Raw genomic sequence first — 15,237 nt, 5'->3', positions numbered from 1 at the left:
TCTTTAAGATTCTGATTCCAATTCTTCTGGATAAATACTAAGAAGTAAGTTTAATGAATCACATAGTAGTTCTATTTTTAATTTTTGATGATCCTCCATCATCTTCCATAGTGATTGTAGCATTTTGCTTTCTTATCAATTGTATGAAAGTGTTGCAATTTATCCATGCTTTTACCAAGATCTGAGTTTAACATTAACATAGCCATCTTGAGAGGTGTGAAGTTATAGCTCACTGAGGTTTTAGTTGTCATTTTCCTGACAGTTAGTGACACTGGGCACTTTTCATGTATGTGTTCGACATTTGTATGTCTTCTTTGAAGAAATGTCTATTCATGTGCTCTGTCCTTTTTAAAAACAGTTTGTTAAGGTCATTTTAAATTTTTTTTCTTCACAGTACTGAGTGAAGAGAGGTCCTTATGTAGTTTAGATGTAATCCCTTATCAGATTAATACTTGGCAACTTTCTTCCCATTCCACAGGTTTCAGCCTCATTATCTTCTTTTCCTTTGCTGTGCCCAAGTTCATGCTTATTTATTTTTGTTGTTTATGCATTTTGTGCTATACCATGAAATAATTGCTTATAGCAGTGTCATAAAGCTATCCTCCCATGTTTTGTCCTAGAAGTTTTACAAAGTTTCAGGTCTTCCATTTAACTCTTTAATTCATTTTGAGCTAATTTTTTGTTATGGTGAAGATAAGGGTCCAATTTCATTCTTACATGTGAATATCCAGGTTTACTAACACCATTTTTTAGTAAAAAAAAATCTCAATATCACTTTCTCTTTGTCTATTCTTAAAACTCTTGTTGAAAGTCAGTTAACTATATATGTGTAAGTTTACTTCTGGACTGTGTGTTCAATTGGTCTTTATGTGTGCATTCATGCCATGACCATAGTTTTCATTTCTGTACCTTTGTAATATATTTTGAAATCTAGGAATGCAGTCTCTTTAGAGAGCACACGTTAGTTGATCTTGCCACAAAATGACACTTTACATAGGAAACACATGAAACAAGAAAAGTCATAAAGGAAAGTTTTATGACTTGTTTGCATATTAAAACTTTTACTGACTATGTAAAGTCTAATGTAAATGACAAATTTTAAAAATACCTACAATTTCTGTGGCAAAGGGTTTCTGTGTTTATTTTACAAATGTTCATGTGAAGTACAGAAATCAAAAACTTCAAAAAGCAAGAGATCCAATGATCAGTAAATATTAGGATTTATGATCAAGTTATTGCAGATTAAAAACCTATATAATGGATAACATCCCATTCATCAAATTGTAAATACCAAAAAATAATTGTCATTCCCCAGGCTTATCCAGGGTAGCATGCTGGTGGAAATCCAGATTGATGCAACCTTTACTGAAAGCATAGAAATATGCACCAAAGCTTTAAAATTGTAAATGCAGTATTCCCTCAGAAATTACCTACTAAGAATTTAGTCTTGGGATATAGTTGTACAATCATAAGCTGATGATTATTTCAGCATTATTTCTAATGCTAAAAAGTGGCAGTGACTTAAGCACCCCAAAATAGAGATATGGTTAGATAAAAAGTGATAAATTCATAAAAGGCAATTCCATTCAGTCATAAACACAGATTTCTTTTTTTTTTCATTTTTCTTTTATTATTCATATGTGCATACAAGGCTTGATAAACACAGATTTCTGTAGGCACATAGAAACACACACACACACACACACACACACACACATCCTCTACTTATTCATGAATATGGAAGAAGGCCTATTATTCACTATTGAATAAAATAATTGTAGAATTAAACCTGTGTAGAATATTCTGTTATTTATGTAAAGTCAGCCCTACATGCAGAGTGAAAGGTTCTGAAAAATCATTGTCAAAAAAGCAATCATATTTTAAGTAATTTAAAAAATTTTCCCACTTCTATGTATCACTTGAATTTCCTGTTAAGGTTATGTACTTTCATTGTAAGCAAAACAAAAATGTAAAAGAAACGTGCTTCCTATTTTCTACTATAGAGCATACTATTCTTTCTTTCCAGGCCTCAACCCCTGGGACTAGTGTTAGTCACATAGCCAGGATTGTCTTTTCTTCACATCTACTCTGACATCATTTCATTCAGCTTAAAACTTATAACAAGTTGTGCTACAGTAAACATCCTTGAACTTCTGTTTTCACAGAATTTGGCCAAGATCTTCAGAGCCAATAGTATATCAATTGGTTGCAATAAACTTTTCTGAAAGAAATAACTGATATTGGCATCTCTTCAAAATGTTCATTTTATGGTGCAGCTGGGTATCTCATATGTGGCTGGTCCTTTTTTTTTTTTTTTTCATTTTTCTTTTATTATTCATATGTGCATACAAGGCTTGGTTTATTTCTCCCCCCTGCCCCCACCCCCTCCCTTACCTCCCACTCCACCCCCTCCCGCTCCCCCCCTCAATACCCAGCAGAAACTATTTTGCCCTTATCTCTAATTTTGTTGTAGAGAGAGTATAAGCAATAATAGGAAGGAACAAGGGGTTTTGCTGGTTGAGATAAGGATAGCTATACAGGGCATTGACTCACATTGATTTCCTGTGCGTGGGTGTTACCTTCTAGGTTAATTCTTTTTGATCTCACCTTTTCTCTAGTTCCTGGTCCCCTTTTCCTATTGGCCTCAGTTGCTTTAAGGTATCTGTGGCTGGTCCTTTATTTGTGATGAAGTATAAGGCATTGTGGCATACAATCTCTCTCAATGGAAATAACTGAGAATGCTTACATTTGTCTGCACGTAATGTCAGAGACAGGATTTTGAAGCTTTATAATAAGTATTTATGCTTAGTCTCTGCTGAATTAAGCACTTATTGAGTCTGTTTTACTATGGCACTGGGAGACAGTAGAAGTCTAATAGGTTTGATATTTCAAAATGTATTAATTCTTAAAGAAATGAGCAGATGTTCAATACAGGTCTTTATGGACCAAGGACTAGGGCACTGACTCCATCAGTGTATTGATGCTAACAAAGACACAATGCTCTAAAATTATCTTTAGTCTGTGAGATATGCCATTCTGTATATGCTATATAATGAAGCCAGATAACATTTCATGTGGAGAAAGCTGTTTATCATGTGACTATGTACTCACCCCAAATTCCCATGAATATTGCAAAGAACACTGTTGACTCATTATCAAATAAATGAGAGAACTGTAAAAAATAAAAATAATGACATCACAAAGACTTAGTATTGAATGCAATACAAATCCCAAGTTTTTCAATATACCACAAAGTATACATACCTTTGAAGCCAAACAGGTAGTATTTAGTCTCCAATAATCACACACTTCATCACAGAGTGGGCACATGATTATCTGACCACCAATGTTAGGGTCACAAATTTCAATGCTATGCAGGAAACAGTGAAGTTATTTTAAGAGTAATGTTGGAATGAAAATCTAAGCTATTCTCATCAGAACAATTGTTTAAATAGATTCTCACATATGACAAAAAGGGCAGTGAAGCAAATTTCTGTAGATGGTCAAGCCATAGTCACAGAATAAAATCTTTACAACCCATTATTAAAAGAAAAGCAGTTTCCGTAAAGCAACAGGTGAGGGGCAATGGTTATATTTAGGTCTTCTTCAGAAATATCAATTATCCTCTGCCATAAAGAAATATTCTGAGATAAATGCCAGGGAAATAATAATAAGAATCAGACAGCATAAAATAAAGATGTCTTCTATACTTGGGCAACTCACTTGTACTTACCTGCTTTGGTTATTTTCCATTGATAATAAGCCATAAATAAAACAAGCTAAGCCAACCACAGCTGCAAAGAATAACATTTCTGTGTAAAATCCAAGAAAGACAAAATAGATACCAATTTTTTCTCCATAATAATTCCTGTGAAAAGAGTAAAAATAGAAACAGAAGCTGAAAGAATGTTATAATCCAGGGATCTTGGTTTTGTATTCAGACAGGTGTGTATTCTAATTTTAGCTCTATTGCATTCTACCCATGTAATTTTGGGAAGGATACTCAACTTTCTAAAATACAGGACAGTATAAAATAGGTGTAGAGGAAGAAAAAATAGCACATATAAGGAAGAAGTCACATGAATTAAATTTAAATTTTAAATAATATAGTAATTTGAAGAATTTCTAAATTTTAAAATTTTAAATTGATTTAAAATAAATTACAAAATATTAGCAAAGTAAGTTCTAGGAATTAATTAAATAAATAAAAATGGCAGTCATAATCTGTATTTTTTTTTTGCTTTAGCTCTCTCTAAAGCTGAAGAAGGTACTCTGACCATGCTGTATGTATAAATTTCCATCTTCCTCCAAAGTTGGGCCTCTGATAGATGTACACAGAATTGTGACACAGGTAGCAGCCCAAAGAATTAAAAATGACCATTTAATAATAGTAACATAAAATATGCAACTCAGCTCTTGCTTGCATGGAGTTATGAAGTAGCAGCATCACTTTGCATAAATGTCCAAGTCTAACAATCAAGTTTTGTTTTCTTTTAACTGAGTTACCCATAGGTTCCTCTGCTCCAGAGATCCAGCTTTTGTTATTCCTTATAATCCTCCTTATTCTTAAAAAAAAATAGTTTGTCAAATCTGTAAGCCTTTCTATAGGTTTCCTAGATAGAAAAATGTGATCCCCTTGGGGTTCTATTAGCAGATTATGTAATTCTGTGAAAGCACTTAGCATTAAATTGTAATTCCCATTCATGCTCTAAAAGAAGACCTTGCTAAAAAGAAAGGTACAAACTTCATTTCCCAATGAAGAGGTCTTTATATTTAATATTCAGCACTTCTCATAGTCAACTTAGTTTTAGTGAACCTCCCAGTCTTCAGTATTCAAAACTCTTTTCTAATTAAATGGCCTTCTTCTGTTTGTATGATTTTTTATTCATTTGAGTGATGACAAACATTTGTGCATTTTATTCTGTTTCCCAAATCATGATATACTCAAAAAGAACTATAATTCTCTCATATTCCCTTGTTAATCTGCCTCATGACTTCCTTGCAGTTACTCATGCTTAGGATGAATGAACTTGCTGTCTCTCAGTATTTGACTGCAAAGTTTAGCAGTTACTATAATACTGCATCTCATCAAAAACAGAAAAAAGATAATAAATATTTTACCTTCTGGAATATTTTTATTCACCAGGTCTCTTTCTTTTTTTTTTTTAATTTGGTGGTACTAAGGGTGGAACTGAGGGCTTCATGCTTACTAGGTAAGAACTCCACCACCCAATTCATGCCCCCAGCTCTTTTATTCAGATAGGGTCTTATGCATTTGCCCAAATCAGCCTCAGACTGTAATCCTTCCACATCTGTCTCTCAAATAACTGGGACCACAGGTGTGCATCATCACACCCAGCTTGTCTTTTGAGATAGGGTCTCACAGACTTTTTTTTTGCCCAGGCTGTCCTTGAATTGCCACTCTCCTATCTCCACCTCCCTAGTAGTTGGGATTATAGTTGTGTGCCACCATACCCAGCCCTCTTTCCTTTTGATGTTCTAAAAATTACAGAATCAATGATCTTTAAGAGGTATACATAATACTGTTTTAGATAAGGCTTACTCAGAAATTCATAAGGAAACTGGGTAGCTCAAAAATCTTAGTTTACGTGTTTATCTCCCTTTCAAATTTCAAGGACATTCTTCCTTGAGAATTAAAACAAAAGAAAGCTCCTCAACAATTCTATACCTATAATTATTAAAACTTCTCAATTAGAGAAATTTCTGAGCATCTACTAGATTAAATCCAGTGAGGTTTTACTAATGTGGAAATATATAAATTACTTTACTGAATTTGGGTTTGACTTAAGTTTTGACAGTAAAAGAGTTACCACTAAGCCATTTCTTAAGAATGTTGAAAGCAAAAGACATGTCTCGGATTTGATCTATGTAAAATTGCATAGGAGACTGAAATAACGTTTAAAAGATTAACCTTTTTCATTTATAACAAAATGAGAGAAATCTAGTAATATGAGACACTCTTTAGAGATCCAAATACTTTTGAATGGACACTTCTTCCTTTTGAGTATGTTTTTAGAAAAATGTGTCATGAATTTATATCTGTCCTGGTTCTTAACCTACCCATTTTACATACCAGACTTTCAATATGTCTGTGACCCATCTTAACTAACATAGTTGATGGGTAGAGGAATTCAGTAATAATTATGGTGAGGAGTTGTGTGAAGGGGAATTTTGTATTTCCAGGATGTACTAATTAGACTGAAATACTCAATAATCAAAAAGTGATGATAGAATTGATTAGAGTAAAATCTTAGGAATGAATGATCAAATTTAAACATTGTTCTAAAGAAATTTGAGGTTTCTGTTCACTTATTTCTATCACCTAAATTGAGATGTAATTAAGATTTCACCATTTTTCCATCAGTATCTTTTTGCTTTTTCTTTTTAAAATCTTATTTGTGAGTATTAATTGTATAAATTAAAAGTACAAATTGTACTTTGATGAAATTCATCCCCCTTTACTATTCTTTCTTATTCCCTCTCCCCCATTCTCCCTTGATTTTACAGTTTTTAGTAGGTTTCATTATATTTTCATACATACACACAGTGTACCTTGATTTTTTATAGTGACTTCAATGATATTTGAGAAACTTAGCTTAGCTATTCTATTTTCTTGGAGTTATAACAGTAACATTATTTTTCACTATAAATATGTTTATTCAAAGCTATTTAATATATAGAAATATATTATTTCTAAGCATTAAGAATGCAAAATAAGTGATATTAAAAGAAAATTTATATGAATATTAAATTGAAAGGAATAAAAAGGCTGATAGGGTATATAATATTAAAGACTGATATGCTAATGATAGTAATATTGGTATTACTATTTTTTCCAAGAAATATTATTTAACACGACAAAATTATCAGGGCCCAAATGTCAGAAAAACCTCTTACAAATATTTAGACATAGAACTGAAGTTTGTATAGAGATAATCAGCTAAGAATTCAGATTTCTACATTTTAAATCTCTTTCCAGGTACCATAAGTTATCCTGTCTTCCTTTCTTTATTCTCCATAGTCAGTCTTCCACTAGCTCCCATAAAGTCTGTCATAACATATTTTTCTAACACATAGTCTCTTCCTTCCTTTTAGCAGTGCCTTGAATAAAATCATCAATATTTATTGATGGCCAATTTTAACTTTCTCCTTACTTCCCTGACTTCAGTCTTACTGGGTTTTCTCATTATGCCCCAACAATTCCCATATCCCAGAAAGTAAATCCTTTTGAAAAGATGGCTTCTTTTTGTTTTTCAGTCACTTCAGTTGGAATAATAAAATATATTTGTTTTACACGTACGCTTCAGTAAGTTCAAATGCAAGCTTCTTGTGAACACCATCCCAGACACATGCACGTACTTCTAATAGTTCAAAAAGGTCCTTTGTAGCCTTTTATAATAAACTTTCTCCCAAAGCCTAGATCTAGGCAACCAGTAATCTGATTTTGGTCCCTACAGTTTCACATTTTCCATAACAATGTTTTAAAATATAGTTTTTGTGGCCTTCTTATTTTCTTAATCATAAATGCTTTTAAATTTCATCCCTGATGTCACATGTACTAATTTGTTTCTGTTTATTTAACTTGATGAAAATATCACGGCATGGACATATGATAATGTGTTTATGCTTTTGCTGGCTCATGCACATGTAGTTTTTAGAATCACATTATTACTAGTCAAGCTCCACGAGAATTCAAATGATGATGGATCTGTGGATATGTGCTTCATTTTTCCTGGTTAAATACTTGTAGGCAGAACTGCTGACCACTTAGATAAGCAAATTTAACTTTATAAGAACCTGTCAAACTATTTGTAAAGTGACTGAACCATAAAGCACTCCTTCCAGTGATGTTTGAGATTTCAGTTAGTTTCTTTTCTTTTTCATTTTAGCTATTGTAGTAGGAATGCAGTGGCATCTTAAAGACATATTTTTATTCCCCTAGTGAAAGATAATGTTGAAATTTTCCATGTACTTATTTATCATCCATAAACATAATTCTTTGGTGAGGAATCTGTTATAATCTTTTCATTTTTTAAATTATTTTGACTTATTGAGTTGCAAGGGTATTTTATATGTTCTAGATAAAAGTTCTCTATTGATCTGTATATTGCAAATATTTTTATCATTCTGTGGTTTGTCCTTTTGATTTCTTAACTGTCTTTTAAAGAGCAGACATTGTTAATTTTGATTAAATCAAATATACCTTTTTTGGAGACCCAGGGTTTGAATGTGTGGTATCTACAGAGGGTAACCAGGCAAGATCCCTGTGCAGGTTTCAGAGCTGAGATTGACTGCAGTGCTGCTGCACCGCAGGGACTGTGGAAGGCTAGAAAGAGTGGTCAGTTAAACTTGTTGGGTCAGAACCTCAGTGAAGTGCCTCAGTGTGTTTGGAGAATAATTGTGATATCCTGAAAGAAGCTAATCAGAATCTTTCGTTCTATGCTATTGAATGATGTTGGGAGCAGAAGGATCTGACCAAACTAATCACATCAAACAATAAACTTCAGTTACTTGCCTGCACTGAGTATTGGTAATATACATGATAATTAGCTGATGTCCCTTCCTTCTGCTTATAAGAAAAGCTTAATGTCAGCCTGAAAGTGCTCCCTGTAGAAACTGTAAATGTAAGGCCTGGTATCTCCAGCTAATGAACAAACTTGCATACTAGAGGTATTTGAACACCTTTGTAATTTAGAAGATTTAGATTTTTGCGTGTAAGGGCAAACCAGATTGAAATGTTAGGGTCAGAACATCTTAAGCGTTTGAATTCTAAGCTTGTGCTACACCTGAGGGATAACAGATGAAATAACACTACTATAGTCTTTGGAAAAGCTTGACCTAAGCAACAATGATGCTAGTGTTCTGCCCTGTTCATTGGGAAACTTTCATTTTAAATTCTTGGCACTAGAAGGAAATCATTTAAGAACAATTTGAAGAGAAATTTTAACTACAGGAACTCAAGAAGTCTTCAAATACACATGCAGCAAGACTAAAGATGATGGACCTAACTAAAGTGACTGCTCCTGAGACTGCTATGACACTAACCAACTGAATCCAGAGTCAATGTACATGCCATCAACATACTGAAAGTATTAGGCCATAGTGATAAAGACACAAATTTTACTCCTAAGTGTCTGATACATTGAAAAAGCAATATAATCACTTCAATTAATTTCAGTGAGAATCACATATGTAAAATTCCAAAAAAGATTTGTAGAACTGAAGGAATGGTTTCTGATGTAAATTTCAGTTTTAATAAGCTTTTCTTTATATCTTTGAGTTATGTATGCTTCAAAAATTGACTTTTTTAGGGCTAAGAAACATATTTTTGAAATTCTTTGCCTGCAGAAATGGAATTATTGACAACACTACAATCTATCCTTTGATAGGTTCAGAATTCTATCTGAAGTTATGTATGATCTATCTACACTAGAGACAGTTCTGATTAGTAACAATCAGGTTGGATCAATGGACCCTCTGAAAATGAAAATATGACCACACTGGATCTCCAAAATAATGACCTCCTACACTTCCACATGAGCTTGGTAACCGTGCAAATTTAAGAACATTACTGCTAGATGGAAGTCCATTCTGCATTCCTCAAACAGCCATATTAATGAAAGGAACAGCTGCTACAGTCGAATATTTGAGAGACTGAATTCCTAATTAAATTATAGGTGTTTTCTAATTGTGCTCATGCTAATTCTTAGGATGATATAACAATTTGTTTATCATCCTAAAGCTGATTGCTGTAATTGGTCTTAAAGTTTACCAATAATCACCTAACCATTAGCATAGTTGGCTTGGGCTATATTCACTGCTAATAAATGTTTTCTTTATTGACTAACATTTTTCTGTAGTGTCATGCATATTTACAATGGTAAACATACAGTTTCCACACATGTTGTTTGGAGTGTTTTGCACAGGATTTATCCTACTCAAATTCATTCCTTGTTAACTCTGCAAGCACTGGCTCAAAAGTGAATTTTTCTTTAATGTAATTTAATGTTTGTGTATTAAGAAAGCAATCTTATTATAAATTTGCATTTTATTTCCCTTGTTTCTTTTTGTATCCCATATATCTGACTAGTTAACTTGAGTATGAATTATCAATTTCTACTTCTTTATTAGAAATAAAACCAAACTAGATTTTATTTAAAATTATTCTTTTTCACCTATGGCTCTTCATTACCCTTGACAGAACTTTAGTGATAGAGTTAGTCTCAGTATAGGTTTGTGGAGGGTTTCCATTCTTTTTTTAAGACAGAGTCTATGTGACCCTTTGTGTCTGGCTCTTAATACAAGTTTAAAATTAATGTTCACTGCCTTATTTTTTATTCAGTCTAGTAGGAATTTTTCTTTTCTAACAATTTAGTCTTTGTACTCTATTTTATGATATCATTTTATCAGGGATACCTATTCTATAGAGATGCTAGTCAAGATGTAGCTATTGGAGAAAATAGTGAATGTGTTAATGTAGCTGTTCTCACAATTTTGATTTTAAAATTTGACGTTGCTTTTAAAAATAACATTTTAGTATTGTTTTTATGTGATAATCTAGTTCTTTTAGATTCAGGAGAATTAAACATATTGAATCTGTATATTTTCCCTTCAGTGAGAGTGTGAATATTTAAATATATTTTGGCTCTTACGGCAAAATAGTTTTTGAAGACCTTATCTTTTTAATTCTATAGATAACAGAAATCATCTGAAGAAATCAGTCATATTCAGTAGTCAGTTCAGTAGCATGCATATATGTGGACAAATAAATAAGTAGACAGATAATTTTTGAATGATTAAGGCATGCTTATATTACAAAAAAATCAGTGCTAATAAAGAAAAATACATGTTCATAATAAGATTACAAGTTTCAAAACATGCATTTTTATTGTGTTTTTAAATCTCATCTGAGTTTATGCCTAACTCAAGTTCACACAGAGCTTCTCTTATGTATTCTTTTGGAAGTTTGTAGTCCCAGCTCTTAAACATAGCTCTCTGATCTGCTTCAAGTTGATTGAATTTGCTAGAAAGGGTTAAGATATATACTTTGCATATGGATATCCATTTGCCCTAGTATCATTTACTGGAAAAACTACACTTTTACTCATTGATTATCAGGAGGCTTTGTTGAGAATTAATTGATCATGGATGCCCATTTTCTTGAAGCTTTAATTTGGAAATAATTTCAAAAGTACAGACAAGATTCAAGAATAATTCAAATCATGCTTATACCCCATCATTCTTCTATTATAAGCATTTTGCTCCAACTGCATTTTCTCTGTGTGTGTGTGTATGTGTGTGTTTGTCTGAGCCTTCTGAAAATAAGTTGAACGTCTTGTGGTCATTTATCCCATTGTTTATTCTTTTTTTATTGGCAGTACTGGGATTTGAACTCAGGGCCTTCCATTTTCTAGGCAAGTGCTCTAACACTGGAGTCATACCTCAGTCCTTTTCACTTTATTTATTTTTTAGGTGTGGCCTCACTCTTTTACCTAGAGTTGGCCTCAGACCATGATCCTCCTCCCTCTGGCTCCCTTGTAGCTGGAATTACAGTTATGAACCACTATACCTGTTTTATTATTATTATTTTTTGACTAGGCTATCTTTGAATAATAATCCTCCCATCTCTACCTCTCCAGTATCTGGAATTATAGACATGACCCACGGTGCCTGGTAATCTCATCATACACTCTTAAGAACAAAGATGTTATATAATTACTGCAAAGAAACTCTAAGGAGTATGGCTCTTTTATGAAATTGATACCTCTGTAGTAATACAGGGTTTTTCTTTTGCCTTTTTACTTACTTAGTTAAAAACTTTACACTTAGTCATCAATTCTTTACATTAATTTTTTGATGGAAATTGAAATTATTTAAAAAATTATTCCATTGTTGAAGCTGAAATACATTATAAATTGGTACATATGGAAAGTAACTATACAATAGGATGATAAAATTTTAAGTATTGAATTTAAGCAACACACTTCCTTCCAGATGAAATATTTGAGCTTCCTCTTGGTTGCAAAAGAAAACTAGCAAGCATTAGCAAGAGATTTTCAGATGCAGATTTTCAACATGTGTCTGTGTATATTTAGGATTAAGAAACCAACCTCTGGGGAAAAGTATAGCATAGCCCAATCATAGACAGTTGAGTAATGTTAGGCACATAAATGCTCTCAGTATATTTTGAATAATGGAAAATATGCAAGCTTTCATTCTGACTTTTTTCTTTAAAAATATCCTACCAAAATATTTTCCAACAGCAAAACTTCCATACATATTAAAGACACTGATGGCATCAGTGAAAAGTGTGGAATAGTCTGAAGAAAAGCTGACAAAGGAATTACAAAAACTCAGAAGGCTGTCTTCATTCCATTAAAATGTAAGACAGTTTGTAAATTTATAGAAAAGAATACCAATAATATAGTATATAATGAGAAAAAAGAAATTCTCAGCACACAAAAGAGATAAAGATGCAAAAGATTGTAACAGTTACTTTACCAATCAATGGATCATGTTGATGTATAGATAGTAAGCCCAGGGGAAATGTGTTTGTGTATATCTTTTCTTATACAAGAACATAAAAATAGAACTGGATGGGTAATATTAAATCAAGAGTAGTTACTCCAGGGGAATACAATGAAAATAGAAACTAAACTAAAACTTTGCACATTTTTTTCCTTGATTTTTTTCTTTTTTAGTCTATGCTGGGGTTTGAACTCAGGGCCACAAAATTGCTAGGCAGACACTGTACCACTTGAGCCACACTACCATCCTTTTCTTGTGTTGGGTTATTTTCTTTCCTATAATTTTTTTTCGGATATATTTATTATATGGGGGTAGGATTCATAGTGACAGTTCTGATTAGGTTTGCATTAGTTATATTGCCCCCATTGTCCCTCCCCCTCAATACTCTCCCCACTACACTTGAAGCAATTGCAAGCAGTTTCTTTGTTCTATTTCATATAGGTATATGAGAAGTTCTTCAACCATACACCCTCACCTAATCTCCTTCATTCATTCTCCCTCCTCCCACTGGTACCCCCCCCAACTGCACCTATTTTACAGTCCTGTCTCATTATCAATATTTAAGGTGATGTTCAAAGGGATTTCTCAATGTGTCTCCACTGAGAGTATCCTTTATTTTGGTTCATTTAATCCCTTCCATTACTCTCCCTTACCCCTTTACCTCCCAACTCCCCATTTTTCAACAGCTTTCAATACACATCCTTATTTCCTCTACCTTCACAGATGTTATGTTTTACAATTATTACAGATGCTCTATCATTCTCTTTTTCTTTCCCTCTTTCCTCAAGTTCCATAGAGTGGTTTCACTATTACAAACATATCCTATACATGAGCTTGCATATTATCATGCTTGTTTTTGTATACATGTTTATTTTTGGATCTATCTTCCATGTATGAGAAAAATCATGTGGACTTTGTCTTCTGAGCCTGGCTTACTTCACTTAACATTATGTCCTCCAACTGTATCCATTTACCTTCAAACACATGTCATTATTCATATGGCTGACTAAAACTCCATTGTGTATATATTCCACATTTTCTTGATTCATTCACCAGCTGTAGAGCACTGAGGTTGTCTCCAAAGCTTGGCAATTATGAATAGTGCTGTGACGAACATCAGTATACATTCAAGATAGAGTCTTGTGAACTATTTGCCTGGGTTGACTTTGAACAACAATCCTCTTGATCTCTGCCACTGGCACCTGGCTATTTCTTGATTTCTTTTTTTTTTTTGGTTTGTTTTTTTTGATAAATATGCTACTTATGTAACTCAAAAAGTTAAAGGAATGTATTAAAAACAACATAGCCATCCATGAAAGAGTTTACAGAAAGATTCACAGAGATAGTATTTGTAAACAGGCTAAGTGCTTTTTGTCTGCTTTGTAAAATGTCTCCTATTTGCCTTAAACTGTTGAGGTAACATTCCAATTAGTCTGGTGGATGCATCAAAATAAGTCTCGCAGAATGAGTGCTGCCATGCTGTGCCAGCATGGAAGCATCAGCATAAATCAGATAAAAACATGCCTCTCATAGCAAGGATCTGATTGATCCTTTATTGAAATGTAGCTGGATTCTCCTAATGTCCTGTTTCCATGTAATATTGCCATCCTTCAAATCCAGCTGTTTTAGCTATGGTCTTCTTGTTTAACTAGTGAAACTGTCTAAAGAATTGAGATTATAGAACAAATGACTTTACTGCTCTCCAAGTTCAACATGCAAATATTCATATACCACTTTTTCCTGTCTTCTAAATGCTTCTACTCTACAAGAAGAACAAAACTAATATGCACGGAGCATTGTGTTAGGCTCTATTCTAAAAAATATACATATCTCATTGAATTATGAAGTAACCTCAAAAGGAATGTACTATTTTTCCATTTTACAGGTGATCCTCATAATTGTTAATCACCTTGACCAAGTTTATGTAGCTTGTAAGAGGTAGAATTTGGATTTGAGTCCAGCCTAGCCAAATTCTAAGGCCTTTTGTCTATTTTATATTTTGACAACAACATTCTGCTCCCAAATGAATTATTAATAGATAATGTAGATATGAAACAGAGAAGCTGCAAAATGTAATGTGTGAAAATGACAATAAAAATATGCGATATTATTGTAAATGAAGATCACATCATCACGTTTTAATTGGTGAGGTCTCATGTAAGAAACTTACTTAATCAAATCTAAAGGCTGCTCCTTGTAAAAGTAGGAAAACCGAGCCCAATTCTGGTAAAGGGTATATCTTTCATTGAGACGATTATCTGATGGCTTCCAATATTGGCCCTACAAATAGTCAAGAAGAGAGTCATAAAGGACAAAGCAAAAGACAAGTGTGGAGTAAACGTTTTCTATAGGTTAGTTGACAGTCTACTTCTCTTTTCCTTTTAGATATATATTTCATATTTCCATTGATGTGAAAAAGAAAAAAGAAAAACCAGATTTACTAAGTCTTCATACAGTTATCTAAAAAAAAAAAAAAACAATGGTCGAGCTTTGTGCCTTTAGTTGTATTCAAATTTCCTTTGTAATTTAAGTCTTCATAAATTATCTACAGCTCAGGGACACATATCACTACATAGCTGTCTAGGACTTTAGAAACAGACCAACATTTTCATTTCATAGGTAAAAAAATTAAACCCTAAGCAAAGATATGTGATAGATCCAAGTATATAGAAGAGTATATACTCATTG

At 33.0% G+C, this 15,237-nt stretch overlaps 1 protein-coding gene and 2 pseudogenes across 4 annotated transcripts in view; 2 read left to right on the top strand and 1 right to left on the bottom strand.

The window, feature by feature from the left end:
• Positions 1 to 15,237, bottom strand: part of Ano5 (anoctamin 5) — a 100,400-nt gene that overhangs the window by 39,819 nt on the left and 45,344 nt on the right. For all 4 annotated transcript variants that reach the window (XM_020184639.2, XM_074042899.1, XM_074042903.1 and 1 more), the window contains 4 exons: positions 14,720 to 14,829; positions 3,734 to 3,868; positions 3,265 to 3,370; positions 3,112 to 3,172 (listed from right to left, as the gene is read on the bottom strand). In XM_020184639.2, the coding sequence (XP_020040228.1) occupies positions 3,112 to 3,172; positions 3,265 to 3,370; positions 3,734 to 3,868; positions 14,720 to 14,829 (412 nt within the window). The remainder of the gene's footprint in view (positions 1 to 3,111; positions 3,173 to 3,264; positions 3,371 to 3,733; positions 3,869 to 14,719; positions 14,830 to 15,237) is intronic.
• LOC141415687 (leucine-rich repeat-containing protein 40-like) lies at positions 7,371 to 8,739 on the top strand (annotated as a pseudogene).
• On the top strand, positions 8,745 to 9,679 carry LOC109699782 (leucine-rich repeat-containing protein 40 pseudogene; annotated as a pseudogene).

Source organism: Castor canadensis, chromosome 1, assembly GCF_047511655.1.
Source record: "Castor canadensis chromosome 1, mCasCan1.hap1v2, whole genome shotgun sequence".
Classification (NCBI taxonomy): domain Eukaryota; kingdom Metazoa; phylum Chordata; class Mammalia; order Rodentia; family Castoridae; genus Castor; species Castor canadensis.
Note: the sequence above shows the minus strand (reverse complement) of the source record. Positions and strands in the feature narration are given on the sequence as shown.